The sequence below is a fragment of the Eleutherodactylus coqui genome, chromosome 8 (assembly GCF_035609145.1).
Source record: "Eleutherodactylus coqui strain aEleCoq1 chromosome 8, aEleCoq1.hap1, whole genome shotgun sequence".
In the NCBI taxonomy this organism is placed as follows: Eukaryota; Metazoa; Chordata; class Amphibia; order Anura; family Eleutherodactylidae; genus Eleutherodactylus; species Eleutherodactylus coqui.
The window spans coordinates 138188342-138200986 of record NC_089844.1 but is presented as its reverse complement, the minus strand read 5'-3'; the positions used below and the strand labels follow the sequence as shown (position 1 = coordinate 138200986).

The 12645-nt window shown below is 44.2% G+C and overlaps 1 protein-coding gene across 3 annotated transcripts in view; it reads left to right on the top strand.

Annotated features, from left to right (window-relative positions):
• The window catches only part of PRKCB (protein kinase C beta), a 205785-nt gene that overhangs the window by 157444 nt on the left and 35696 nt on the right, over positions 1 to 12645 (top strand). For 2 of the 3 annotated variants that reach the window (XM_066576544.1, XM_066576542.1), the window contains exons 9-12: positions 323 to 469; positions 4293 to 4466; positions 8048 to 8139; positions 9798 to 9860. In XM_066576544.1, the coding sequence (XP_066432641.1) occupies positions 323 to 469; positions 4293 to 4466; positions 8048 to 8139; positions 9798 to 9860 (476 nt within the window). The remainder of the gene's footprint in view (positions 1 to 322; positions 470 to 4292; positions 4467 to 8047; positions 8140 to 9797; positions 9861 to 12645) is intronic. The other variant, XM_066576543.1, reaches the window with a different exon arrangement.

The window sequence follows — 12645 nt, the reverse complement described above, 5'->3', positions numbered from 1 at the left end:
GGATAATGTATGTGCTTTCCTAATTATATACAACAGTTAATGTCTCTGTAGTCTGATCCTGCAGTCCTTCTATTTTGTCCTCTATTTATTGCTAACCTTAAGAATTTGTTACCGCAAAGACAAAATAAAGGAAGACCTGCGCTATTGTTACATCTAATACTGTAACCACATCCGGAGCTGGATTCTGGCTGCCACTGGTAGTGCAACCAGAGTGCAGGTCTTGTCTTTCCATTGCAGATTGGTAGGCGACAGTGCAGACAATAAAAAAAAACAGAAATTGCACATCATTATTTTACAGCTGCAACATATTTGTTTCCTATAGAGAGCCAAAATTGGTCCCAGCAACAAAGCAGCGGAAGAGAAAGTGTCAAATCCAGTGGCCAAAATTGACAGCAATGGAAACCGAGACCGAGTGAAAGTATCAGATTTCAACTTTCTAAAGGTGCTGGGAAAAGGAAGTTTTGGGAAGGTGAGTTAAATGCAACATAATTATTCTGCATCCAGCTATAAGATTTGTAAGAAGGATTTCCCCTCCTTTCCTTCTCTGGGCTTGCTTGCGCTCCCCCTTTTCCTCTCTGAGGACACTCTCTCCCTCTGAGAAGTCTCTTGCTTTTACTCACTTGTGCACTCCTCTCCTTACTTTTTCTCTCCTCTGAGTGGGCTGCCATTTTCCCTTTTGCATACTCTCACATTAACCCCCACATGCCACTTCTCCTTCTGAACATGATTGCACTCCCCCCCCCCCCACTCCTCTGTGTAGGCTTGTGCTTTTTCATTTTTTAATGCATTCACCTCCAACACCTCTAAGCCTGCACTTTCATGCTATCTTGCTATTTTTCTCTCCTCTAAGAGCACTTGTGCACTTACTGTGCACTTCGCTCCCCCATTTGAACTTGCTTGCAAGCTTTAATTTTTCCCACTCTTAGTACGCACACTCAGTCTTCTCTAAACATGCGCTTGCACTCTTTCCTCCCTGCCCCCCTCGTTTGCCCCGCCGCCTCCTCTCGCCGCCGCCTCCTAACGCCGCCGCCTCCTCTTTCGCCTCCTTACCCCATTTCCTTCTTTCGCCTCCTTACCCCATTTCCTTCTTTCGCCTCCTTACCCCATTTCCTTCTTTCGCCTCCTTACCCCATTTCCTTCTTTCGCCTCCTTACCCCATTTCCTTCTTTCGCCTCCTTACCCCATTTCCTTCTTTCGCCTCCTTACCCCATTTCCTTCTTTCGCCTCCTTACCCCATTTCCTTCTTTCGCCTCCTTACCCCATTTCCTTCTTTCGCCTCCTTACCCCATTTCCTTCTTTCGCCTCCTTACCCCATTTCCTTCTTTCGCCTCCTTACCCCATTTCCTCCTTTCGCCTCCTTACCCCATTTCCTTCTTTCGCCTCCTTACCCCATTTCCTTCTTTCGCCTCCTTACCCCATTTCCTTCTTTCGCCTCCTTACCCCATTTCCTTCTTTCGCCTCCTTACCCCATTTCCTTCTTTCGCCTCCTTACCCCATTTCCTTCTTTCGCCTCCTTACCCCATTTCCTTCTTTCGCCTCCTTACCCCATTTCCTTCTTTCGCCTCCTTCCTCCTCTCCCCTCTTCCTCACCCCTCACCTCTCCTTTTTCTTCCACCCTCCTTTCCCACCCCTCCTCCTTCTTTCTTCCCCCGCCCCTCCTACTTTCTCCCTTTGCTCCTCCTCCTTCCTTTTTCCCCACCCCGAATTCTCACTTAAATTTTATTTTTATGTTTCTCCATTTCCTTTCCCTCTTTTATCTGTTCTCTCCCTGGCTCATCTTCCCTCTCCCATTATAACTGCTCTTCTGCCTCATCCTTTCCTTGTTTTTGTTTTCGGCTTTCTTCCTGTTAGTCTGTAGGCAGCTGTGGTGTGAAAAATAGAAAAAAAGAAAAACAACCTTTTGTCTCATTTCTGTTTGAAAGACGTTCTTCTCAGCGGCAGTCCTGTGAGAGGGGAAGGAGCGTGCAGCTCGGGAAATAAATATCAATACGCTTTTTGCACTGTGCTGTTCACTTGACCCCGGAACACCCACGGGGTCTGGAAACACAATCCATTGAAATCCACTGCGATGATGCAGTTAAACGGTTTCCAGCGCAGATCCTGCGTCCTTTGTATGGAAACAAGTCGCTGAAGGACACATTGTGTGGTGTTATCCCAAAAACACAAGTAAAGGGATGTCCTTCCACCTCTCTGAGGCCTGTGTGCTCACTTAGACTTGCAGCCTCCTGAAAGGAAATTTTCCAAAAGTGTGGTCTCCAACAGACTACTGCTCTCCAACCATTGTGCAACTACAATCCCCAGCATGCTCTAGGCTGTCGTGACCCTCAATGTATTGGAATTTGTTAGCTCTTACTGTTGTTTGTCAACCTAAAGCCAGAGCCCTATACAAAGAATATAGAAGCTGTAAAAGGGGATGGCACCGGAGGACAGTTGCAAGAAATCTGGATTCCTTTAACCTGAATCATTCCTGTTCCAAGCGCTGGATTCACACACGCATATTTGTGCATGTTCTTGCGGAATCAGCATTGCGTATTTGCGTATCCACAACGGATTTTGGCAGATTCAGTGCTTCCCTTCACCTCCCAATTCTTTGTGCCATCAGTGCGGCCTGTAGAGAGCGCCATGCCGCTGGTCAGGTGAGGCCTCTTCTATATCGTGCAATCAGCAGTGCAGCACTCGCTAGTGGCTGCCAGTTACCGGGAGAATGCGCCAAAGACTGGTAGGTGCGGGAAGTGCTGTGGCTGCAGAAACGTAGCTGATTTCTAGTCAAATTCTGCACCAATGCTGCGGATTTTGATTCCGTTTTGGATGTGGAAATGCTGTGGAATTTTCCAGGAGGGGAATTCCGCAGCATATCTGCCCAATATGAACGTACCCTAAAGGGAGCAAATTGGGTAATAGAATTTTTGGGCCAGTCGCTTAAAGTGCAATCCCATAATATATGAAAATGTCTCTTTGAAGCTGAAGATTTTACTTATTTTTTGCCACTTATAAAGTGCATCCTTAGGAAGAGTTTGCACTTGGCTTATTTTGCCCAATACGCCTGTTTCTCTAGGAAAATACTCTGTTTATTGCAATCTACCTTGATGTATGAGGAAAAAGTTTTTCCTAATGAGGTGTATACATTTCCATATGTTAATTGTGTTCTCCGCTGAACCTACAGCTGTTCACATTGCAACAAGGATTTCACATCCAATGAGAAAAAAAAAATATTACAAATTGTCCCCGTCTCCCAGCCGTGGTGCATCAGCCAGACCGATGCCTCCCACCGGCAAAGGGTTAAGGAATCTATACCATAAAAGAGCTGCTCCAGGCCAGTTTCTAGAATCGGAACACTTTAATGTGGAAAAACAAAGCCGGTGAGCGCAATTCATCAGTGGAGCTTGTCCTGTTTATTGCAGCCGGCGAGCACCTAATCTGCCAGCCAAGGGGAGGCATGCAGCAGCTGGGGGAAAGAATGGCAGCACTTTCCCAGATTTTCCTCTTTAATTGAGCAAACATAAAGGAAAACATTATTAAAAAGCTCGTCTGATGCGAGAAGAGCGAGTGGCAGAACATTATAAATATGTAAATGAGCGTTTCAAGGGGATGCGGGCTGCAAGCCGTGATTAGCTGCCGCTTCTCACCTGCACTAGATGGACTCATTGTCTTGTTATAAGAGAGCTAGCAGGTAGCGTGCTGGCAGCCATTCGATCATTTTCCTCTTATTCCTTTCTGACCTTGATCACTGATAAGAGTCGTCTTTTTTTTACCGAGACTCAGAAATTATGCATCCAGTATGATTTTATGTTGTAAATTTGTCACTTTTAAAGTTAAATATTACATAGGAAAATGTCATCTAGTTTCCCCCTGGAGAATTTGATATATTTTTCTTCCTTTTTTCATAGCATTATCTTCAGGGGCGGGGACTATCAGTACAGCTCTCCCACGCACACATGCATTGGAGTGGTCACGCCCCTGAGGAGCACAGCTCAGCACAGTGATTCATGCTTCTCTGATGGAGTATGGAGGAACACTTTTATTTTATGACTTCATTCAGGTTTTTTTCTAGCTTTTGTGAATGTGAAATATTTTTTTTTATAGTGCAGTTCTTTGAAAGTCAAGTGAATGATGTATCATAACTCCCAGATTCGTATCAGAACATTTCAATTTTCTGGTTTAATGCTCCTATAAAAGCTTGATGCATTTCTAACAGCTTTACCATAACCTTCCCATAAACCCATACAAAACAGGCTGTGTTTATTCCTGAAATGAAGGCTTTATGCTGATAGCATCTCCTTCTCCAATAACAGGTGATACTAGCAGAAAGGAAGGGGACCGATGAGCTGTATGCAATAAAGATCCTGAAGAAAGATGTGGTGATTCAGGACGATGACGTTGAATGCACAATGGTGGAGAAGAGAGTGCTGGCCCTCCCCGGGAAGCCTCCGTTCCTCACACAGCTGCACTCGTGCTTCCAGACGATGGTAAGAAATGAATGACTGAGGTTGACTCTTACAGGATGCTGAGATATATACATTATTCTATCAGAAGTAATTGGACAGCTGAACAAGAACCAAAAGTAGTATTTATTTCCATATGTTAAGACTTAGCGGGGCTCCTTTGGCCCTAATGACATTGGATACTCTCTGTGGCATACTTTCTACTAATGCCTGATACACTTCAGCTGGAATTTCCCTCCATTCATCCTGCAAACATCTGGCAAGTTCTCTCAAAGAAGATGGATGCTGTCCATATTTCCTGACCTGACATTCCAGTTCATCCCAAAGATGTTCAGTAGGTTTCAGGTTGGGACTCTGAGCAGCCGGTCCAATCATGGAACATCCATGTCCTCAAACCAATGTAAAAACAGCATTGGATATATGACAAGGCGCGTTGACTTGTTGGAAGTATGGCCGACCATTCCCAGAGTATTACCACATTGTCAGCAACACATTATTGTCTAGAATGTCAGGGTACAACTCCATTCTTGTCACTATACCCAACGGACCGAGGCCATGCCACGTAGCTGCTGCTCCGACTTTTGCGTAGTGGCCGGTGCAGCTCTTATTGAAATTAATGGGACTCCAGCTTGCAATTACAAGTGCTGTTCCCATTGATTTCATATAGAGTTACGCTGCAATTATGAGTGCTGGCCACTACACAGGGGGCGGAGCAGCAGCTTCGCTCAGACCCTGGTGTAGTCTGGCACTGACAGCCAGCGCTGCCTGGAAAACCCCTTTAACTTGGGACTTATTGCGTTAAGAAAACTTTCAGTGGGGCAGTTTGTTTACCTTTGCGATTGCTTTCGGGCTTTTAGCCACTAGTGTTTTTTATACCCCTCCGATATCGCCGCGTTTTTTTTCAATGGGACTTTCTAATGTGCGATGTGATTTTAACATTAGAAAGTCCCATTGAAAAAAACGCAGCGATATCGCAGCGTTAAGATAAAACACTAGTGGGTAAAAGCCCTTACAATGACTTTTTGTTGTGTTAAGAGAGCAATAGCTTGACAAACAGATGTGAACTGCTTCACCCAATGACAATGTAGTTCCTATGTGTTGCACACTTGCTGAATTTGGTCCTAAATTGTTGCTGCACTATGAGGCTCTTGTTCATGCGAACGTCATCACACAAAATGCTCACTCCTGCTTCCATGTCGCCATCTTGCACAATAGCACCTCTAGTGGTAGGTTCTATTAAGCCAAGTTGAGTCCGGAAATGTGAGTTTTATACTTGGCTTCCCCATCGTTCCCCCATTGTCCACACTTATACCCACTGCTAAATGCATTGACAATACTACCTACCGTAGTCACATGCTAAGCTGTCCTCCCATTGCATGCATAGAATGGGAGGACTACCGAGCGTGCCCCTCAGTGCATTCAATATTAGTTTTGAGCACTGACATGGGGGAACGGCAGGGAAGGTTAGTAGAAAACTTGCATCCCCGGACTCAGCGGGTCACCTGCTTTGAGCCTATAGGCTTGGCTTATAGATGCAAAATAGCTGATAGTCTCTTTAAAGATTTGGGGGCAGATCTATGAAAGCTGTCTGATAGACACTCTCTTGCCCATTCACAGCACAGCTTTCATTTTATTTCCAAGAGCAGCATATAAAGTGAGAGCTGTTCTGTCATTTGTTGTTATGGGCAGCATACTGTTTCTCTTTTAATCTGTTTGATAAACTTTTATCTTTGCACCATTCTTTTAGAATCACCCAGTATATTTGTGTGTGAAATCTGACAACCCCTTTAACCTTACAATGGCTGGCCCCTTTATTAGAGATACTTTCTGCCCTATTGGAGCTTCCCTGTATGGAAATTATCCCTGTGCCCCCGGAGAGCAGCATGAAATCACATGACAAGTTTTCTGTGGATCAGTTTTAGTGTGAATCCACATTAGATGGGAAAATCCAGCAATCTGAGCGACTTCTAATGAGGCCGGGTCATCGATGCTGGACTAGCTGGTGCCAGGATGTCACTGCCAACCTTGTGGGGTTTTGTCATGTAACGGTGTGGAGGGTATACTAAGAGTGGTGTTATTGAGTAAAAACATCCAGCAAAAGAGGATCTTGTGGACAAAAATGGCTCCTAGAAAAAAGGGGTCAGAGGAGGATGTCAGGAAGTGTTCTGGTCAACAGATGCTGCACAGTCAAACAAATTACAGCCAAATACAACGCTGGTGCTCCAACTAACATGTCTGAATGCACAACTCATCATCCCTTATCACGGATGGGCTATAACAGCAGACCAGGTCCAGCACCGTTGTGTCTAAGAGAAACAGAAAGATGAGACTCCAGGGGGCAAAAGAGCACAAAAGTTGTATCACTGAGCAGCGGAAAAACATCTCCTGGTCAGATAGATCCAGATTTCTGTTGCCCCGTGCTGATGGGAAGGTCAGAGTTTGGCACAAGAAGCATGAATCGATGACCCCATCCTGTTAGCTGGTCAGAACATGCCAGCACCTCCATTTAATTTTCAACAACTACAAGAAGCTTCCTGTCCGCAGGGGCCGATATTCCTGCAGAACAACTTAATCACCTAGTGGAATTTTTACCACGACTTATTGCTGCAGTTCTGAAGGCCAAAGAAGGTCCAACGCTCTACTAGGTGGGGGTCTCTAATAAAGTGGCCATTCAGTATATATGTATGATGGCATTAGTGTCATGAAGAATTTTTGTAGGACTGAAAATGAAGTGAAGCCTCTTGAAGCATTTTTCCCATTGTTAACATTGGGGAGCATGTGGAGCTGAACTACTACTATATCGGCACTGTTTATTATATTGACAATCAAATCAGGAGTAGCATCAACTTTTCTGAGTTTGTAGAATGTCACCCCCAATATGGACTATGCAACAGCTACACCCCACTTACCCCCTTCCTTGGTGTAAGACCCCTTAAACAGTATATTTAAGGGTTTCATGATAAAACCTAGATTACTTATCAGTAGTATTTACTAGAGTTCCGATTCCATCAGTCAGCAGAATGAAGTTGTCATGGTGTTCTCTACACCCCTTTTCCAGCACTCCCCAACACATTACTCCCCCATGTGGCTGCGTCTGGTCCTGCAGTTCAGCCTCATTCAGGTCAATAGATTCCAAGGTGATGAGTGCTTTTAAGGAGGTTCTACATACTAAGAGCCCTCATGCTCTCCAACATTGGCTTTGTTCTAATTCCTCCTCGTTCCACTGGCCGGTATTGTAGTTCTATGACATTTGGCCAGTGACTCAATCTTTTTGTTGAGCAGTTTAGTCTGATGATTTTGCATAGGGAGTGAAATTCCTTTTATCTGTAATCCAGTTATCCTATACATTTATAGTGGCACATTTTGTGGGACGGTTTTTAGATTTTGGTCCTCCTTCCTCTTTTTAGTAAGCTTTATATACATCTCTATTCCTATCCAATAATCTGACTTCTATCAAGAGTAAATGAATTGCACTGTGTATTACTGCTTACAGATCTAGGCAGCACAGTGAATACAGCTCTGGGGCTCTTGTCCTCCACTCTGTTGTATTGTGCCGTCTTGGTGCAGATATTTAGTGCCCCCTATTTCTGTGATCCTTATTACAGGACCGCCTCTATTTTGTGATGGAATTTGTTAACGGAGGCGACCTCATGTACCAGATCCAGCAAGTTGGGAGGTTTAAGGAGCCACACGCAGTGTAAGTATCGGCATGTTGTCTTGAGCTCTCAGGCACCATTGAGGTATGAGGTTTGTAATGGATTTACATGTGGAAAATGAGATGATAAATCCGTTTTTCCTTTAGGCAAATATTTTCAAGGAAAATATGAAATTGTGTATAACAGTCAGTCAGGTTCCTGAATTCATTTTCTAACCTGTACAAAGTGCTACTCAGTATTGTAGCTCCGGCCTATAGTGCCACTCCTGCCTGTAGACTGTGTCTGGTATTGCAGATCAGCCCTAATAGCCCCAACCATTTATAACCTCTTAGTGATTGCCGATACGCCTTTTGACGGCCTGTATCGGTGATCTATGTATGAAGACACCCGGTGGCAACAGCTCCGATGAGCCGCGCAGCTCATCGGAGCTGTTAACCTTTTAAATGCTGCTATCATTTCTGACAGCGATATTTAAATCTTTGGAACAATGTAAAACCAGCACTGCAGCCCGCGGCAGTCTCTAGGTTGGTTGTGATGGATAATGTTGCATGAAATTACATGACCAATGAGAGGTTGCAGCGTGTGAGTGCCGCTGCCAGGACAATGGGTGGTGATGCTGCAGCCTGTTATTGGCTGCAGCGGTCACCTGATTACCTGTGACATCATCTGTCACACAAATCTTAGGGACCGCAGCGAGCTGCAGCACGGGATCCCAGCAGTTGCGGAGCGCTAATTAGCTCTTCGTTTATTATTTTACCCAAGGGGGTCCTATTGAACAAGGAGCTAGCCAGTAACCAGACGACCCCTTTAAGGCACCTTATTCTACCCAGACCTTATGCCTGAGCTGTAAGCGGAGATGACCTTTAAACCAGATTTGTCGTCCAAAGACTTTTTAAACTGTTCTTAAAAATAAGACCGCTCTCCGCCTCGTTCTAGTGAAGGGCTGAGGATCCCACAAGGGAATAGTCTGAAGTTTTTTTTTTTTGTGCTCTGGAAGAATAAAGGCAAAGTAATTGCTATAAGGGGGAAGCGAGACGTGGGAATTGAGAATACAGAAGTCTTTTCGAAACTTGTTAAATATATAGAAGTGTTTTTCGTTTTATGTAAAGGATATTTTATGCTGATTTATGTATTATGCAGCGTGGCGCCAAGATTTTACTGCTATTATGTCATCTTTTTCATGCATTTTATGGATTCATAGCAACCAATGTTCATCCTAAAAACCTACTTATGAGGCAGATGGTGTTTTCTTAAAGAAACACCATGCAAAACTAATGGACTCTTGTTCCTAGTGCAAGCCATGAGGAGGCGGAGCATGACACGGATTCTGTTTGAAATGTCATGCTCCACCCACAAAGGCCCAACATTAAAGGGGGTGTCCCGCTTTTAGCCGTTTTGCTAAGGAGGATATGTTCCATCATGGTAGACTTCCGAATGGCAAAGCTGATTACCTATATACATCTGTTGCTGTAGTAACATTGTATAACTAGACAGGTTTGCTATACAAGGGGATCCGACAACCTGGTAACCTTTTTACCAGTTCAGTCAGCTTTCCTGGATGCAGATGATAGAAGTAGCAGCAGCTTTTGTTAATTTTGGTGTAATTGTAGCTCAGAGTAAGTGGATTCTGAGGACTGATTTGGTAGCCCATGTGCAGGTTCTAATGTCTGACGCTGTTTCCTTCTGCTCCTCCTTCCAGATTCTATGCAGCAGAGATAGCCATCGGGCTGCTGTTTCTGCACACTAAAGGCATTGTGTACAGGTACGTCCACAGCACTTCTGGTGATAGAGCTTGTATCATCCCTAGTCGGTGATAGTCTTAACGCATTGGTCACCCCAGGAATGTCCATGTTTGATTACAGTATTTCATTAAATATATATATAATTTTTTTTCACATGATCACAGAAATCACCTTTATACTCCAGAGCTGCACTCATTATTCTGCTGGTAGAGTCACTGTGTACATACCTTACATTGCTCATCCTGTATAGATCCTGAGTTACATCCTGTATAATGGATGTATAATTGCCTATAATACAGGATGTAACTCGGGATCAGTACAGGATAAGTAATGTATGTACACAGTGACTCCACCAGCAGAATAGTGAGTGCAGCTCTGCAGTATAATACAGCATGTAACTCAGGATCAGTACAGGATAAGTAATGTATATACACAGTGACTCCACCAGCAGAATAGTGAGTGCAGCTCTGGGGTATAATACAGGATGTAACTCAGGATCAGTACAGGATAAGTAATGTATATACACAGTAACTCCACCAGCAGAATAGTGAGTGCAGCTCTGGAGTATAATACAGGATGTAACTCGGGATCAGTACAGGATAAGTAATGCATGTACACAGTGACTCCACCAGCAGAATAGTGAGTGCAGCTCTGCAGTATAATACAGCATGTAACTCAGGATCAGTACAGGATAAGTAATGTATATACACAGTGACTCCACCAGCAGAATAGTGAGTGCAGCTCTGGGGTATAATACAGGATGTAACTCAGGATCAGTACAGGATAAGTAATGTATATACACAGTAACTCCACCAGCAGAATAGTGAGTGCAGCTCTGGAGTATAATACAGGATGTAACTCGGGATCAGTACAGGATAAGTAATGTATGTACACAGTAACTCCACCAGCAGAATAGTGAGTGCAGCTGTGGGGTATAATACAGGATGTAACTCAGGATCAGTACAGGATAAGTAATGTATATACACAGTAACTCCACAAGCAGAATAGTGAGTGCAGCTCTGGAGTATAATACAGGATGTAACTCAGAATCAGTACAGGATAAGTAATGTATGTACACAGTGACTCCACAAGCAGAATAGTGAGTACAGCTCAGGAGTATAATATAGGATGTAACTCGGGATCAGTACAGGATAAGTAATGTATGTACACTGTGACTCCACCAGCAGAACAGTGAGTGCAGCTCTGGAGTATAATTCATGATGTAACTCAGGATCAGTACAGGATAAGTAATGTATGTACACAGTAACTCCACCAGCAGAATAGTGAGTGCAGCTCTGAAGTATAATACAGGATGGTAACTCAGAATCAGTACAGGATAAGTAATGTATGTCCACTGTGACTCCACCAGCAGAATAGTGAGTGCAGCTCTGAAGTATAATATAGGATGTAACTCAGGATCAGTACAGGATAAGTAATGTAATATATGGTATTTCTACAGGGTCTCAACTTCAGGCTAGACGCCCCATATGAAATCACAGAAATCCCTCCCAGCAGCTGCTTGAGAGCAGTATTGTTGCAGGGTACTCCGAATTATCAGCCATTCTTTATGGGGAACCACAATATTCAAGCCTGTTTCCCCATAATACATTATTACAGAACATCCGTTGGCATTTTCAATGGATGCATTTGGTCCTCAAGTGCCAAGCGTGAAACCCCCACCTTCAGCTGCCTTATGTCCCAGTAGGAAGGTTTCCTTGTAGTTGAGCTCATGTCAGCACTTACAGGTCTGATCCAACACATTAATAAATCAGTAATGCAGTCCTGATGTGTAGCAGGGTCTCATCTGCACCGCACCAGAGAACTGCGGGCTACACACCCACTCACACCCACACAAGCCGTGCAGCTTCATTATTCTGCACCGTCTAATAGACAAGTATCTGTCCATCTGATATGCTGCACATCACGATCAGGTAAAGGTGTGATCTACAGGTTCTCAGGTACTGGTAGAGCAGAGCTGATACAGAGTGATCACACTCTGATATTACATAGCGTTGCATAGGACTTGGACATAAACCTACTGCCCCTTAGAGTTAACTGACAAATTCCTTTCTGCTACATCTATACATTGAATTCTTGGCCTGATCAGTACATACTTGACTCTTTCATATAAACCATGGTCTCTAGTAATGCTCCGGGAATACATTGGGCGGGTGTGTGACACTTAGCTCGCCCTCTTAAGTATCTGATCCATTTTCAAGTCAAGGTCAATTGGGGACGTTGTGAAGGGATGCACTTTTATTTTTAAAGACAAAATATTGCTCCCCCCACCCCTCCCCTTTATGTTGACGGAGAAGGGGAAGCCTCCCAGAAACACTCCCGGAGTAGCAAATACTGAAATTGCACTCTATACCAAGAAAAAGACCATATCCTTTAGGTGCTACATTTTTTTCTTTGCATCATGATAGAGCTCCATTCCTGCCTCACTTATATAGTAGTGTAAAGGCTGATTTACACGCAACGATTATCGCTCAGAATTCGTCCAAACGACAGCTGCTGAGCGATAGCCGTTGCGTGTAAATGCGCGTCCATCGTGCACTTATTGTGAACGCTTCGTCCATCGCTGACTTCAAGTCAGCATAAAATCCTTTGTCCCTGATAACAGGGGCGGCATACTGTGCTCTCCGCGAGCAGCGCTGATAGCATTGTATGCAGCTAGCAACCTGCAGCAGAACAAAGCAGATGTCCCGGGCAGCGCTGATGGCATTATATGGGTGCATTCACACAGCTGATTTACTGAGGATTTTGATGCAGATCTGCAGTTTCACCCTTTCAATTGAATTTAAA